The sequence below is a fragment of the Acanthisitta chloris genome, unplaced genomic scaffold, assembly GCF_000695815.1.
Source record: "Acanthisitta chloris isolate BGI_N310 unplaced genomic scaffold, ASM69581v1 scaffold4203, whole genome shotgun sequence".
NCBI classification, from domain to species: domain Eukaryota; kingdom Metazoa; phylum Chordata; class Aves; order Passeriformes; family Acanthisittidae; genus Acanthisitta; species Acanthisitta chloris.
The window spans coordinates 20,900-36,102 of record NW_008663086.1 but is presented as its reverse complement, the minus strand read 5'-3'; the positions used below and the strand labels follow the sequence as shown (position 1 = coordinate 36,102).

At 47.0% G+C, this 15,203-nt stretch overlaps 1 protein-coding gene across 1 annotated transcript in view; it reads left to right on the top strand.

Moving 5' to 3' along the window:
- ITGB5 (integrin, beta 5) overlaps positions 1–15,203 on the top strand; it is a gene marked incomplete at its 5' end in the record, with an annotated part of 55,185 nt that overhangs the window by 33,047 nt on the left and 6,935 nt on the right. The window contains one exon of the mRNA XM_009070847.1: positions 14,994–15,199. Within this exon, the coding sequence (XP_009069095.1) occupies positions 14,994–15,199 (206 nt within the window). The remainder of the gene's footprint in view (positions 1–14,993; positions 15,200–15,203) is intronic.

Below are 15,203 nucleotides of genomic sequence, written 5' to 3'. Positions count from 1 at the left end.
GCCAGAGCTCTGCTGCTCCACAGGAAAGTAAGTTGAGTGTCTTCTGTTGCACCTGCTTTCTTCTGTCCCTGTGGAGGGTGTCTGGTGCTGGGACGAGCAACATAGCTGGTTTGGGATTTGCCAAAGTTTTTTAAAGTCATTTGAAAGTCCTTTTTATAGCTATGAAAGAAAACAAAGAGTAGGCTGAGGCCAAGCAGCCTCTTTGCTCCAGGGATGGGATGGATTCTGGCATGGCTGCATGGGGTGGTTCTCTATGCCTCCTGATATTTCTGTTGCTGTTAGTTTGTTGGCTTTATTTTTCTTTCTTTAATTTTCTTTAAACTCCCGTAGTTATGATGCTAAATCTGAGCTGTAGCAAGTGCTGTGCTAATGACATAACATTTTGAGGCGGTTTTGTCAGCCCAAGAGGCTTAGGATTTCACCAGCCCACCAATAGTGTCTGAGCTGTGCATAAAGCTGCCCTGAACAAACAGCCCTCTGCTACACAAGCATCTCTGAGGCCTTCATTTTATGTCAGCACTGAACATCTGTCCACCAGCACTTGTAGACTTGGCAACCATGAGATTTTGGGGGATGCCTTTGGGGCAGAATGACTCCCAGGGCAGTTCCATGGTGTCCAGTTGCTGCTTTTGTTCCTTCGAGGGAGTGAAATGACACCCTGCCCTCACTCTGTCTTTTCCTGGGTACAATGTCTGTCCCTGAAAGGCTCTGACATCTTGGTGCCCACCACTCTTGCAAACTGAATCCCACTGTAAGGGGAGACTATCAGGTTTTAGCTAATGCAGAAACCAAAAAAAGTGACATGTAGGGAGCTGTTTTGCTGCGGATCATTGTTGTCTCTGTCCTTGTTTGGGAGTTTCTTGGCTTGGACTCGTGAGGGGAACTCATCACTGTTGTCAAAGGTTTTATTTATACTCTGAGTCCTCTGGTGGCATAGAAGGCACTTAATGCCTCTCAGTGCATTTCTGATGACTGTATTTTGAACAGCGTTTTCACCCCAAAGGAACCCATCCTTAGTTTTAATGCACAGGCTGTGGTGTCCCAGTCAAATACATTTACAACTGCCCAGGATGCTGAACAAGATGGTATCATGCACCTCTGAGTGTCCATCCTGGACAGAGCTGGTAGGAAAGCAGCCAGTTCAACCTGACCCAATGTTTGGGGGATCACGAGAAGGAAAGCACAGTTTTCTGAGCTGAGGAGTGAAAATCCACTGATGCAAATGGCTTTGCACATATGTGGCTGTGGGTTTCACATACCTCAGCTCAGAAGCTCTGTGAGCCCATTGCCAGCCAGCCTGGGCATTTCTTCCTTTTATGATCCATAGCAGAGCTGTCCCCATCCAGTCACTGCCATGGCACAGGGATGCGTGGCATATTATGCTCAGACATCCTGTATTCCTGATGAAAGCCAGAGCAGGGTTGAAATACTCTGAAATGAACTAGTTTCTTGGTATTCGATCCTTTGGCCAGCCAAAGCATTTTCATTCCTGTGTCCATTTATAAATATTGGCACCTCATTTTGTCAGCATTTGAGAGGAGAGATGCCTGCAGACAGTGCTGCCTATGGCTCCTGTCCTTTTGTAGCCTCCTTCCTCCCACAAAGTAGAGAAGCAGATCTGGGTGGGAGATAATACAAAGAAGAAGCAAAAATTTAATTTCTGTTAGTGGGAGGTTTAACGTGCCTCCTGCATCTGTAAGGCAGGTAGGAAAAGGAGCCATTTATGATGTTGTAAATGTTGATTCAAGTTGCATCCAACTCTTAGTCACTGCCACTTAGTCACTAATAAGTTGTATTTGTTCTGCTGCTTCCCAGTCGAGTTAACAGCTCCAGAGTAGCTGTTTCAAGCCATTAATATGGCTCCTGGAAGGGCCATGGGGGGATGGCTTGCACAAGTGCTCTGTTCTTCCAAAAGAAGTGCAACTGGGTTATCCACAGCACTGTGCTCTGACAAAGCACAGTCACCTCCTGAACCCTTGGATGCTTTGCTCACAGTTTTTCTTTGGACAGAGAAGTTGCCTTTTTGCATCAAGACCTCTGGAATGTCACTCTGGCCTCTCTACTCTGAAATGTGGGTGGCTGTGGGAGAGGGGCTGAAAGCCTTGCTGCCTGCAGCTGGACTGGGGAAGGGGCAGCTGGCTGCACAGCCCAGAGGCTTGTGAACTGCTTGGCTGCCTGCCAGACAGTTTGACAAAGGAGGAAACATCTCTGCACTAATTGCATTCCTGAAGGTCCCATAAAACTAGGTGGCAAGAGGGAGGAGAGGCCCCAGAGAGGGCATCACATGTTTGCCTCTAATGAAGAGAGACTGGCTTGCTGGAGGCCAAGCTTCATTAGTTTTAGTGCTCCAATCCCATTTTTTTCTTGCATGGGGGGATGGAGAGTAATACGGCATCATGGTGTCTCTAGAGAAATTTCCCTTACCCATCACCACTGTTGCCCAGCTCCCTGTGAAGATGTCATTTGTATACTCTTCAGCCCAGGACTCTGTTATGCACAGGCACATCACTAATGAGATGTAAGTGAAGAGCACTTGTGATGCTGCAGCCATTCCTCCCCCTAAAACACAAAGAAGCTCATCCCAAATAACCATACTGCCTGAGCAACACAGGAACTTTGTGGGATCAGGTCTTTTGTGGTTTCTCTTCTTCATTTTTATAGAATTAGATAATAAATCAGATTTATAAACACTTTGCAGGTTTATATCAAGCCCTGCAACCTCTCTCTAGTTTGTATGCAGCTATGAGCATCTTATCTGGTTACGGTCTAAAGATCACGGCTGGCTAAAGCATAGCCTGATGTTGATGCCTTGGAGCACAGAAGCTGGAGCCTGGCCTCACTTGCTGGCACAGGTCTTCCAGTGACACAAAAAACTCAGGTCAGCAATAAAGCATCAGGTGTCAAATTTACAAGTACATGCAAGTGCCAGAACCACTTCGGAGATGGGATGTGGGAAGCAACAGCTCATTGAAAATCTGGGGTTTAATTTGAAGAGAATAGTCAAGCTGATGTGCAATGTGCCTCCAGCTGCCCTGTGGAAACCACTTCAAAAACTGCTGAGCATGTACAGCTCCTCAGTATTTACTTCCAAATGCTTCCTCTCTTGGTTTTAGTAAATGGGGAAGCACAGGGAGGTTTTAGCCTGTACTTAAGGCTCAGGCAAATAAGGCATTTCTGTTTGTTTTTACACAGCCTCAAATTAGAATTCTCGTTTGCGCTTCTGCAATTTGTTTTTGGTGTTCCCTGTCCCAGGCACCTTAACAGCATGTAACAGTGCTGTGTTTGAGGATGTCTGGTGGGACATAGCATCAATGCCAGTGCCCCCAGTTTCTGGTTGTGCATCAGAGCCCTGTGCTTTGAAAGTAGCACTTGGATTTGATGGCACCACTGGTATCTCCACCATGGGGTTTCTGGTGGGGTCTGTTATTAGATAAATCACTGTATCTGTCTTATGGAAATATACTCCACATATAGTTATTATTCACCTGCCCAGTGGTAGTGCTTGGATGGAGGATGCTGGTGTGCATCTGAAAGCTCAGATGTGAGAATGAACATGATCCACATCTTTCAGAAACACAAAAAATCTCAGCATTTTTTTAGTCTTAATTCTCTTCATTTCTACTGGGTAATCTTTTCCGAGAAGCTGCTGCTAAGAAAGAAATGGGTAGTATTCAATTTATTAACCTCTGAGGTGCAGGTGATGGGTTGAGTGTAGTTTGAGAAGGAAGTGGAACTTGCCTGTGCCCACTGCCTGTGACAGTGCCAAGAGCGAGGTGGCATTAAGCAAATGTACCCCTGCCAGAAGGGAAGAGAGTGTTCTGCAGCAGAAAGAGTATAAGGAACAGATCCCAAACGACATCTGCAATAATTTCTTTTAAGTCACTTCAAGTCTTGTTATCTTAGGTTTTTTATTTGGGCTTTCTTTTTATCATTTGGCTTGTGTAGAAAGATGGAATCTGAGCACTGCCTAATAAAAAAGGACCAGAAGGGGAGAGACAAAAAGAGCATATAAATATGGAAGTAAAAAATAATTCTTTGGCTATTGCTAAGTGCTAGTGCAGCTGTGAGCCATGCAGGTGCAGGAACATGCAGCTCTCTCCCTGGGGCAGCTGCTCTGCAGATCAATCCCTCTCTGCTCCCCATGTGGGAGTAGGATGGGGATCACACATCTACCAGCATATTTGAGGCTTTTTTGGTGACTGAGAATGCAGTGTCAGTTTGGGTCACTGTGCTACAACCTCACAGTACCAGTTGCTTTGTAAGTAGTCCCAGTCATTAGCAGCAGGTGGGGGGCTCAGGGGGCCAGTCAGCAGCTGCCTGTGCTGTCAGGGCTGCAGGGCATGGGAGGGTGGTTTGGGGTGAGCAGAACCTAGAAAAGTCCTCTGAGCCAAAACCCTATACCATTAGGGTGTTGTAGGACTGTGAGTGTCCCTTTTCCCCACCAAAGAGCAGGGTCAGGGGACAGGACGCTTAAAAGCAGCTGAGGCTGGACTAGAAAACACAGATGCATGTGTTGTCATGCTGTGTGGGGCACAGGGTGCCCATTGGTCCTTCTTAGCAGCCAGCAAACTTGGTTTCAGGCATCTTGAGGTCTCCTGCCTGCAAAGCTACTGCATAGCCCAGGGACCCTTATGGCAGAATAAGTAACAAAGAGACAGCATTGTGGTACCATCTCTCTTCTAAGATATGGTCTAGACTTAGTCAGACTGCATGTTTGTCCTAGGGCTTCCTAAAAACCTTTCTCCTTGCTGCATTCCCATCTGGCCTTTGCTTTTATCACCTGTAGAAGCTGTGCAGCCAAAGGTCTTGTCCCGAGATGTCTGTGTGCCTGAGAAGAAACAAATAAAACATAATCCCCCTGAATAATAAGAAAAAACAAACTTATGACTTGCTGTGTCCCATAGCAGTGAGGAACTGAGGCCAGAGCACCTGTGCCTAGCATCACTGCTGGGAAGGTGTTCCTTCTCCAGGTCACATCCCCTTCCACCTATGAAATATTTTGGCTCCAATAAGAATAGACTGTAAATATTTAACAAGAAATTAATCAAATGGGGTACGTCTGCTGTCCTCTTCCTTTTTCAGGGTTAAACTGCAAAGCTGGGCATGTTCCACTTATTCTCATCACATGGATTAGTGCAAAGAAATGGAAGGTTTAGGTCAGCTACATTTACTCTCACCCTATGGGTCTGTGTAATGAAATGTAAGGTCCAGGTCAGCTGGGGCAGGCAGGGCTGAGGACTGTGATGGAGATTAACTGGAAGAGCAGTCAACTCAATTCACCTTCATCCCACCCAGACCAAGCTGCTCTCACCCTGCTTACAAACTCCCTGCAGATGCTGTTTGTCTGTGTGTCTAATATCATTTGGCTGCAGGACATCTAAGATCCAAATCAGGAAAAGTGCTGTGCTTTTTAATTTATTTTTTTAAAGTGTGTTTGTATAAACCAGATCTTTTCTGATGTCAGCTGCTGGTATTCCTGCATTCCTACTTGGCCTCCTGCAGAGCGTGGGGCTGCCATGCCATTGCAACATTTTGGGGCTGCAGAGCATGATTGCTCAAGCAGTGATTTGGAAAACATTTCTGCAGGTGAGGAAGGAACAGTGGAGGCGCCTGCTGCTGCTGACACGTGTGGAATGTTGGCATTTAGGTCTTGTTCTGGTGACAAGAGCTGGTGTCTGAGCCCTGGGGTCAACCTGGGCTGCTTTCTACGGTGCCTTCCCAAAAGGGTGAGTCTGGCCATGCCTGGCCACATGGCAGTGAGCTCTGAGAGCAACACTTGAAACCTCTCAGCCTTTAGTGGAGAGTGTCATTGAGAAACTCTCCGCTCTTTACACAGTGTGAAGAGGAGGAGAAATTACAGGGACGTGTACAGGATGCACATACTCACTGTGCACAGCCTGTGGTGCCCCAGGCTTGCATCGTACCCTGTGCTGGGATGGCACCTTCTGTGATGGGCAGTAGGACTGCCCACCACAGAGCTCCCAGATAATTTGAAAGGGTGGAGAGAGATTCCACCCAAGAGCTGTGTGAATGGCCAGCTGGCAGTAGCATTTTTCAGTCAGTGTTTGACTTTTCCTTGCAAGCAAAGGGTTTCTGAGCATCAACTGCTGTTGTTTAGGAGGGCTGTAGTGCAGCAAGGAAACGGGGGCATTTGCACCTTGTTGGTGTGTTACTGCTAACCTGACTGTTGGTACCTGTCACCACATGTAAATGAATTGCTTGTCATTTGTAACAGAGAAGCCAGGGAGTACTTTTATTTAAAACAGCCTCTGCTGATTTAAAACACAAACGTCTCTGAGTTGCATGGATGGGCTTTGGCTCAGGCAGCTTTAAGCTGAGAGAGATGGGCACCCCATAAACCACTGCCTGGGAAGGGACCTGTCCTTAATGCCATCTTGCTGGTGTCTGTGCAGCCAACCTTTCACCTCTCACCTCTAACAGCTGCTTCACTCTTTGCAGGTCGCTTTGAGGTCTCTCTGCCCTAAGCTACCAAATTCAGCAGGGTGTCCCACAGGTTTCTGGCTGTGCTCATCTTGTAGAGCTGTGGCTCATAGCCCCAGTGCAAAGAAGGGTTGAGAGCTGGGTGGGAGGTATTCACATTCCAAATTTCACCCTCATGAAGTCTGGCACACAGATCCTCGGTGGCCTTTTGGAGGAACATGGGACTGAGTCAGTGCATGTGTTTCATCACATTTTCTGTCCTTGTTAACCCCCCCTGCCACTTCCCCCCAAGACATCACTTCCATCCTTCCCCAATCTCTCTCCTCTGCTTCTTCTCCAAATTTATTTTTTTCCACTTTAACCTGGTTTCTGTTCTCTTTTCATCCTGAGACATGTGTTGCTGTCCTCTGAGAGCTTGTGCATCCCCATCCTGTTCAAAAGGCTGAAGATCCCAAAGAGTTCAAATGGCCTTTGAGCTGGGGCAAACTGCATGGGGTGATCTTCATCAGCTGCCTGTGACCTGCAAAAGCATGGCCAGTTCTTGCAGCTGCAACATGAAAATGCCTGGTCACCCCTCTAATTGTGCTGCTAGCAACATCCCATGCTGAGTTTCAGGTCAGAGGTGGCTGTGGGTCAGTGCAGGTGGATAGTTCTTAGCTAGAATGCTCTGTGCTCAATGTATATGCTTCTCTGGATTTCTTTCACAATAAATATGTGCAGTATTAGGTATTACACCACCAGGCACTAGCATTATTGTTGCCTGTTAAATATTACTGATTATTTAGCAGTTTGGCTCTTCAGTCCTTATGGGTCCCTTCCAACTTGAGACATTTTGATTTTTGCATGTATTTCACACAGGAACACAAATGATACTTCCATTTGTGTTTTATGCTCAGCGCTGTGTTTATTCCTCACCTTCTTTGGTGTTCCTGGCAGCAGCCATACCCTGCCTGTGCCACCTTGCTCACACCAAGGGTTTGTGTTGGTCTTTCATGCTGAAACAGCAACTGAGTTGGACTTCGTCTCTTCAGCGTATCAAGTACTGCTTTGCCAGAGTTTCCATTCCTGGCACGAAAGGGCAAAGCTGCCCTTTCTTAGTCCTCTTTTCCCCTTGCCTGGGCTCTCATTGCTCTCCAAGTCTTGCAGCTTTCCCCAAATCTGGCAGCAGCTCCTCGAGGACCAACGCGCACAGAGCACTGCTGTTCCTGCCTCTTTTCACTGGGGTTTCTCCTTGTCCTTGAGCAGACCTTTTGCATGCCTTAATGCATGCTAATGAGGCATTAAATGCCCAGGCAGAATTAAAGAATACAGAAGTGACGTCTTTGATGTCTTTATGGGAGCCAGAGCTGGTCTGTGGGTCTCTGCTCTTAAAGTGGCACAGCATGTGGGTTGTGCTATTTGGGTTTTAGAGGCACATGAAAGCCTGAAACCAGCAGGTGAGTGAAATTGTGTCTCTGCATTTCTGGTTGACATCCACTGACAACCTGTGAATTTTGCTCAGTTTGGTTTTAAAAACTGAATTTAAATAATTGACCTGAAAAGGAAGTGCAGCACAGGCTATGGGTTCATTCTTTCTCCTTATTTTTGGTCTTATTGTTATGATATTCTGACTTCTTCCAGCTACTTTGGGAAGGGAGAAATTTGTTCCAAAACCATGGACCTTTGGTGAACTTGCACCAGATTATGTGTTTGCATCCAAACACAGAGCTGGGTAAGGCTCCCATGACACTGCATTTTGCAGAGAAAGAATCCCACTCTGCTCCAGAGCCCTCTCAACAAGGCCCAGCTGAAAGGACATTCAGCTCACTTGGGTTTTGGCAGGGTGAGAATTAGCCTGGTTTTGATTTGAAGGATGGACCTGAACCATACAATTTGTTCATGGAGTTCAGGGATTTGGGATCATGCAGCTTTGTTTTGGAGCCAAGTTTTATTTTAAGAACATATCTGGAGGGTTTTTTTGGGTAGCAGGAACTGCTAGGAGTCTGCTCAGGCATCAGAGTGGGAGAATGAAGCTTTTCCTTCCTGGAGGCACCATATATTGGTGGAAGGGTTGCAGCACTCTAGCTTTTCTCAACCCCTTTATCATTCAGCTAACTGCATAGTTACCATGTATGCCCTCATGTTTCTAAATCTTCCAGAGCCTTCACAGTGACAAAAGCTGAAGGCTAAATGCAGGGTTATATAAGCAGACCTGAGCAGAGATGGGCCAAGAAGTATGCAAGTGGAAGAGAAGTTCCTGGTTCTGGACCCATGGGTGTTGGTGATGTCTGGGCAGGGTGGGAGAGTCAAGTGGATATGTTTTTTCTTCAGACAGTTTTATTTGTCAGATTTTTCGGGAGAAAGGAAACAGGGAGAGCTGCATCCAGGGAGGTTTTGCCTATGAGCAAGTCTCATCTGTTGGGAGGCTGGAGAGGTGGCTGGAGACAAGAGCTGTGCTGTGGGAGAAGTGTTAGTGCTTCCTATGGGAAACCCAATAAAGACCTTCTTGGAGGCTTATAGAAAAGGACAGTGGCCCTTTTTGAGTTAGAGGTTTGGAGGGAAACAGAGGAGAGGGAAGAAAACACACAGACCCCGTACATCCTGATCTGGCTTAAGGAATAATATGTTAGCAGTTCCTGCAGTACCTTCTGTATTTAAGGGGTGACAAAGCCAAGGATGAGCATGTGCCTAATGTGGTGGGATGGTATTTGGACCCACAGTTCCAAGAAAACTGGCACACTCATCCCCATTGCCCCCACTCAAGATGAAACACTGTGTCTCCGGGAGGATCTGGCAGCAGCCTTTGCCCCATCTCTCTCCCTGCATTGGTAACAGCTGGCAGCAGGACCTAAAATCTCCAATTCCCAGCTCTGGATCTCCATCCAAAAGGCCACGTGTGGCAGGCTTGGCTGAGGCGCTAACGTAAGTAGAAGTCAAGAGATTCGTGGAGTGCTGAACGTACTTTAAAAAAAAAGGAAAGAAAAAGGAAGGCTTTATTTTAAGAAATGCAATGCAGCTTTAGATCTCTTTCAGGAAATGACTCCTTGCTGCCCATTTTGGCTTTCTGGTGGATCATCAGCTGTATCTCGTGGTTGTGTTTCAGCTCCCCTCCTGTAGAAGAGAGAAGGAAAATGAGGAAAGGCTGGCCAGGGCTGCCACAGGAAATCCGTCTGCCCTGGATTGCTTTCAGCTGCCTTCATGAGACAGCAGTTTCCAAAACCCTGTCTTCTCAGCCCAATTCTCATTTAACCTAGAAATTCTCAAGTGAGTGAGAAATTGGGGTGCTGAAGTTTTTTTGGGTTTTTTTTTTTGATTGAGCTTGTGGTACCCGTGGCTGAATTAGCAGCTCAAGCTTGTATTTATTCTTTCACCTTTTGGTTTCATTAGTCTGCATCTTGGATGCTATTTTTGATGACTGGTGAACTCACCCAGCACTAGGACTGAAATAAAGGCTTATTTAAAGCCTTGACAATTCTTGGCCAACCCCTTTGCTTCAGGATATAAATATCCATTGCAGTGGGAAGATGCACAGATCCATGGTGTCTGGTGTAAATAATATACAGAAAAGCACTATTTACTTCTTACTAGCCTCTTAGTGTTTGTTTCATTGCTTCAATATTGCATTGTGGATAGATGAGTGTGGGCAAGCACACATTCTGGTGTGAATGGAGGCAGTCGGTGGATGAATTTCAGATTACTCAGAAACCTTGGACCCTTGACATTTATCTGTCTGTGTTTACATAGTAGCCTCCTTTTCACCAGGAGGTTGTTAGGCTCAGTAAGTTCCAGGGGTTGGAGATGCTCCTGCCAACCTGCCACCCTTGCTTTCCCTGCCAGACTGTCTTGACCCAGGGAATGGATCCTAAACCCATCTCTCCTGTTTAAAATTTCCCGAGCTCTCCCTGACTCCCCACCGGTGCTGACCATCTGGCAGTGCTGCAGACTGGGCTGTGCTGTAGGCAGGCTGCCTGGCCTCTCCTTGCCTGGCCTCTTGAAGTGCAGCACTGGCTGCTTTGAGTCATGGAAAGAGATTAGTAGGGAAGTCGATGATTTATTTGCCTAAGCAGGCACTGTGTCTTACCGTAGCCCTTTCCCAAACGGAAATGTCTACATTTTCCAAGTGTTCAAAGCCTCTTCCTCTGCCCTTCCTCCTCCCACTCAAAATGTGCCATTCACAGAGCCTCTCCCACAGATGTTCAGCACTTTTGCTGAGAGGTTGGCTGGTCTGGTACAAAAGTGATGCTCAAGCAGTGTCCTGTGTCAGCAGGGTTTGACTTCTTCTCATAAGCAGCTGTTTTGGTGCATCCACCCGTCAGGAGTACAAACAATGTGTGGCTTCTGCACTGGGACCCTCCGGGTGATGGGCCCAGCAGCCAAGGCTTGTTAAAGGGATGACACAGGAGAATCTGGAAATTGCTTGCCATAACTTAGTTCTCTTAATGGTTTCTCCTGTGGTTCCCCCCCCTATTTCACAGCAGTTGTTCCAGTAACCAAGAATTACAAAAGCGTGGCCTTTTGGAGGTCCTCACCCAAAGTCTGGATGTGACCTCAGAGGCACAAAAATAGGTGGTTTGATTTAATGGGAACAAAATACAGTATGATCTTCCCCCTCCCAAGTGCTCAGAAAGCAAGAAATTGGCTTTAAAAATCCTGAGGATGTTCTTTTATTCTATGGTAGGCACATCAATATCATTTTCTAGAAGGTGAGGAAAATTGAGGGTTTATTTTCAAACCTTTTCTACCCTTCCATAAAAGCTGGGATCATGTTTTATTTCTTTCAAAAGAGAGCTGGTATTTTTTTATAACTTTGTAGTCCCCAGAAGTAGGAGGCTTTAGGAAAACCTCATTCTGTCAGAAGTCCTAGTGACAGAGCTTTTAATGCATTGAGTTTCAGACCTCTTGGTGCAATTCCTAAAAGACGGACAGTTGTCATGGAGGGCAGACGAGTTGTCCCACTGAGCACTTGGCCACTGCAGGGTTGCAGCCTGCTGTCAGGAAGCCTGGGATGAAATCAGGGTCAGAGGCTGGAAGTTCCTGCCAGAAGCTGCTATTCTGATTTGGCAGTGGCCCTAGCTTGGGGACCAGAGCAATGAGCCTCAGTGCTGGTGTGGGGCTGCCAAGCTAGGTTTGTGCCATGCTGGAATGAACACAGTGGGGATCTGGTCTGTGACTCTTATGCTGTTGGGCAGCTGAGGGGGAGAAGCAGAGGTGGCTGGGGTGAAATGAGGATGGTTGGATGTCCTGCCAAAAGCCATCTGAATGACCCCAAGATGTGCAGCCCAGACGGGCAGAGCAAGGGGATGGGGATGTGTTTCAGGGCAGGGAGAGAGACAGAAGCACCAGTTGGACTTGCAGGTCTCAGTCCATCTTGGAGGCCTCCTTGGGAAGAGGGTGCCTCCAAGCAGCAGTGCATCCCATGGCTCCTGTCCTGATGGATCCCAAACTAGCCAAACTTAGTCTGGGGACTGCTCTTCTCCTGCAGAAGTATTGCTCTCCTCTGCAACACTCTCAGTGTGTTTCTGCAGCCTCCCTGACATGTGTTTCATGTTAGCACCCCCTCAACAATCAAGAGCTGGCTGGAAAGTATGTTATCAAATTCAAAGGGAGCATTTCATTTCCCAGTTAGATCTGGATTTTTAAACTTCTAAGCTTGTCTCATTTCAAGGATGGAAACAGAAGAAAACATCTCTTGTTAGTTTTGGAGAACACAATTAATGTATTTTGGCTTCACAAACCATCTCTAAGAGAGAATGTGCAAACTCGAAGGGTTCAAGGGGGTTAAAGTCCAGGGTGATGACCTGCACCACAAGACTGCTGCTGGTGCAGAGGTGTTTTGAAACACACCCTCCTTGAGGACACATTGCCATCTTGGAAATGAAACTGGGAAGAGAAACTAGGTTCATCACGGGCATAGTGGTGAAAGGCTTCCTGTAGGGATGATCTTAGATGGCACAGAGACTGCTTAGCCACATCAGCACTATGTGTGGGACCATGGGAGAGCTGGGACTGGAAATGTGCAGCATGTTTTGCTGTAAAATGTGTGTATTGAGTACCACTCTGCAAACCTCAGCTCTGGGTCAGCACCACCAGAAGATTTGCTGCCACATTGCCCTGGAGCTCCTCTCAGGTTGTATCCCAAGCAAGAGGATGGAGTGGATTCCTATCTCCAGTGCTCCAGGTAGATATTGAGAAGTGGGACAAATCTTGTTGTGCCTGTATGAGAAATAAATGTTTCCCACTCATAGAATTTCTCCAGTCTTCAAGCTGTATTGGAGATGGACAGCACCAGGAGTGGAGCTCATGGTGCTTGCAGGAATGGCCACTCTTTCAAGCTGATGCACAGGTAATGAAGATTGTGACATTTTTGCCATTAAAGGTCAAGATGGAAATTCCCACTCTTGGCACATTTGCCAGTGAATTCTTGCATATTGAGCCAGTGTGGCCAAGGCAGGAAACACACGTCAACATGTTTTTAAATTTCAAGCTCACACCCCACACTTAGTCATCCTCATACAGAACAGCTTTTTCTTCATCCTCTTCAAAAAACAAACCAGCTTCCTTTAAGATGCTGTTTCTTATGTTTTCTAATTGCAGTGGTTTAATAGGATACATTTGGAAATGGACATTTCCCTTCCCCAGGACAGTCATTCCAGGCTCCATCTCCAGCCTGCCAGGGGCTGGAAGGGATGTGCAATCTTTCTAGACTCCTATCGCTTGACACTGAGGCCTTTAAAAACTCAACTATTTTATGGTCCAGAGGCAGATTTCCAATGGATTCACACTTATGCTGGGTTTTGTGGTGTCCTAGGAGCACTGAGCTAAGGCTGATGCTGCAGAGGCTCTGTGACTCTGCCCAAGAACAGTGGTGTGGCTCTCACTCAGGTCAGGACCATGGGTGGTATGAATGCTATTGGCTTGTTTCCCTTGGCCCTCACAGCTCAAATTCAAGCCTGAGCACATTTACTAAATGCCATATACATGAATTCCCAGTGCCAGCTGCTTTGGAGTCCCTGAAATAGTGCCCACTTAACAAAACCATGATTTACGGCTAATTTGGAAACACGCATTTCCATGGAGGCACCAAACCTGCTCTGTGTGACAGCCCAAACACCTGAATTAATTGTGAATAAAAACCAGACACCCCACTTGGTTTGCTTGTGAAGTGGAGGTCACGGGGGTCCCCACTCTGCAGCTGCACCCTGAACAGCTGTGGTTGTGGATGTAGCTGTGCCCATGGGCTCGAACCTGATGCTTTGTAGGGAGGGGGAAAACCAAACCTGCCTGCACAGCTGTGTCTGGAGAAAGGGCAAGGCTCTCATCATGAAGGCAAACAGAGCAAGGGATTTTAATCTCCATCAGATGTAGGCAGGGAAGGAGGTCACCTCTAGAGATCTTGTAAACATAATCTCCTCTGTCTAGTAATGTTCGAATTTGCAGGCTGGATCCAAAACAAATGGTGGGAGTGCAAAAGAAGCTGCAGGAAAGCAGTTTGTGATATGCTGGGACATATGAGATGCCTAGTAAAACAGAAGGTGTTCCTGTGACTTCTGGCAAGGGATATAGCTTGACAATCCACAGCCTCTCTGGTAATCTTGGCGTGATAGGAGAGGCAGAGAGATCAGTGGGTTTGTGTTGATGAAAGGAGCGTGTATATAATTTATCATGTCTGGGGCACTTAAGGCTGTTTCCAACGGGAAGGCTGAGCTGTAATTAGGTTGCTGATGAGCACTGTATACAAACCCTTCAGCTCTATAAACTATGCCTTCAAAGGCATCCCTTCTCCTAGGGACAGACCCATGAGGAATTTGAGCAGTCTCTCCGGTGAGCTGATGGATGCCTCTCTGAAAGCAGCTGCTTGGTGGAAAACCACTTCACTTAGCAACACTGAAAGCCTTGGAGCCTGTTGACTTTCTCAGCCCATCATTAAACCCTGTAGTTGCAAGGGGATGCTTCAGTAGAAGAGTGCCCTTACTGGACCAGTTTCTTTATCCATCTCTGCTGTGAGCTGGCCCAAACTACTCCCAGTTTAGCTGGTCCCAGCAACCTTCATGGCTCTGGCTTAGACACAGAGGCCTCATTTGGACACAGGAGATGGTGCTTGTTAACTCAACTTTTTTTAAGATTTTTGGGAAAACTTCTTAGGTAAAGCTGTTAGGAAAGAAGGGTAGGAAAGACCTTATGAAGTGGGTGACCTGCTAGGCTTTTTGCTGCTAAACTCTGGGTTCAAAACCAGCAAGGAAGCACTGCTCCGTTCCTATGTCTATGTTTCTTGATGTAAACAGAGAAAGAAGAGATTACTTCATACAAAACTAGGACGGAAGAGGTGCCCTTTTGTTTTGAGTGACTAGAGAGGGAAGCTATAAGAACAGTGAGTAGGTATTTTTGCTGCTAAATCTAGACATTAATTTGATATCTAGATGTTTCCCATCAGCATCTGTTTGTTACTCTGCCCAATAATGTCTTGCTGGCAGCTTTTCCTGCTGGGCTGCTGGTCCCTCCTGTGCAGGGGCAACCGCAGCCCCCATTGCTGTCTCAGGACGTTGCTGATCCTTCTGCCCTGCTCTTGCCTTCAGGCCATGGAGAGTGTCACTGTGGGGAGTGCAAGTGCCACACCGGTTACATCGGGGACAACTGCAACTGCTCCACTGAGACGGACAGCTGTGTTTCCAGTGATGGGCAGATGTGCAGCGGCAGGGGCACCTGTGTCTGTGGGAAGTGTCAGTGCACCGAACCAGGGGCTTTTGGAGAGACCTGTGAGAAGTGTCCCACCTGCCCAGGTGTCT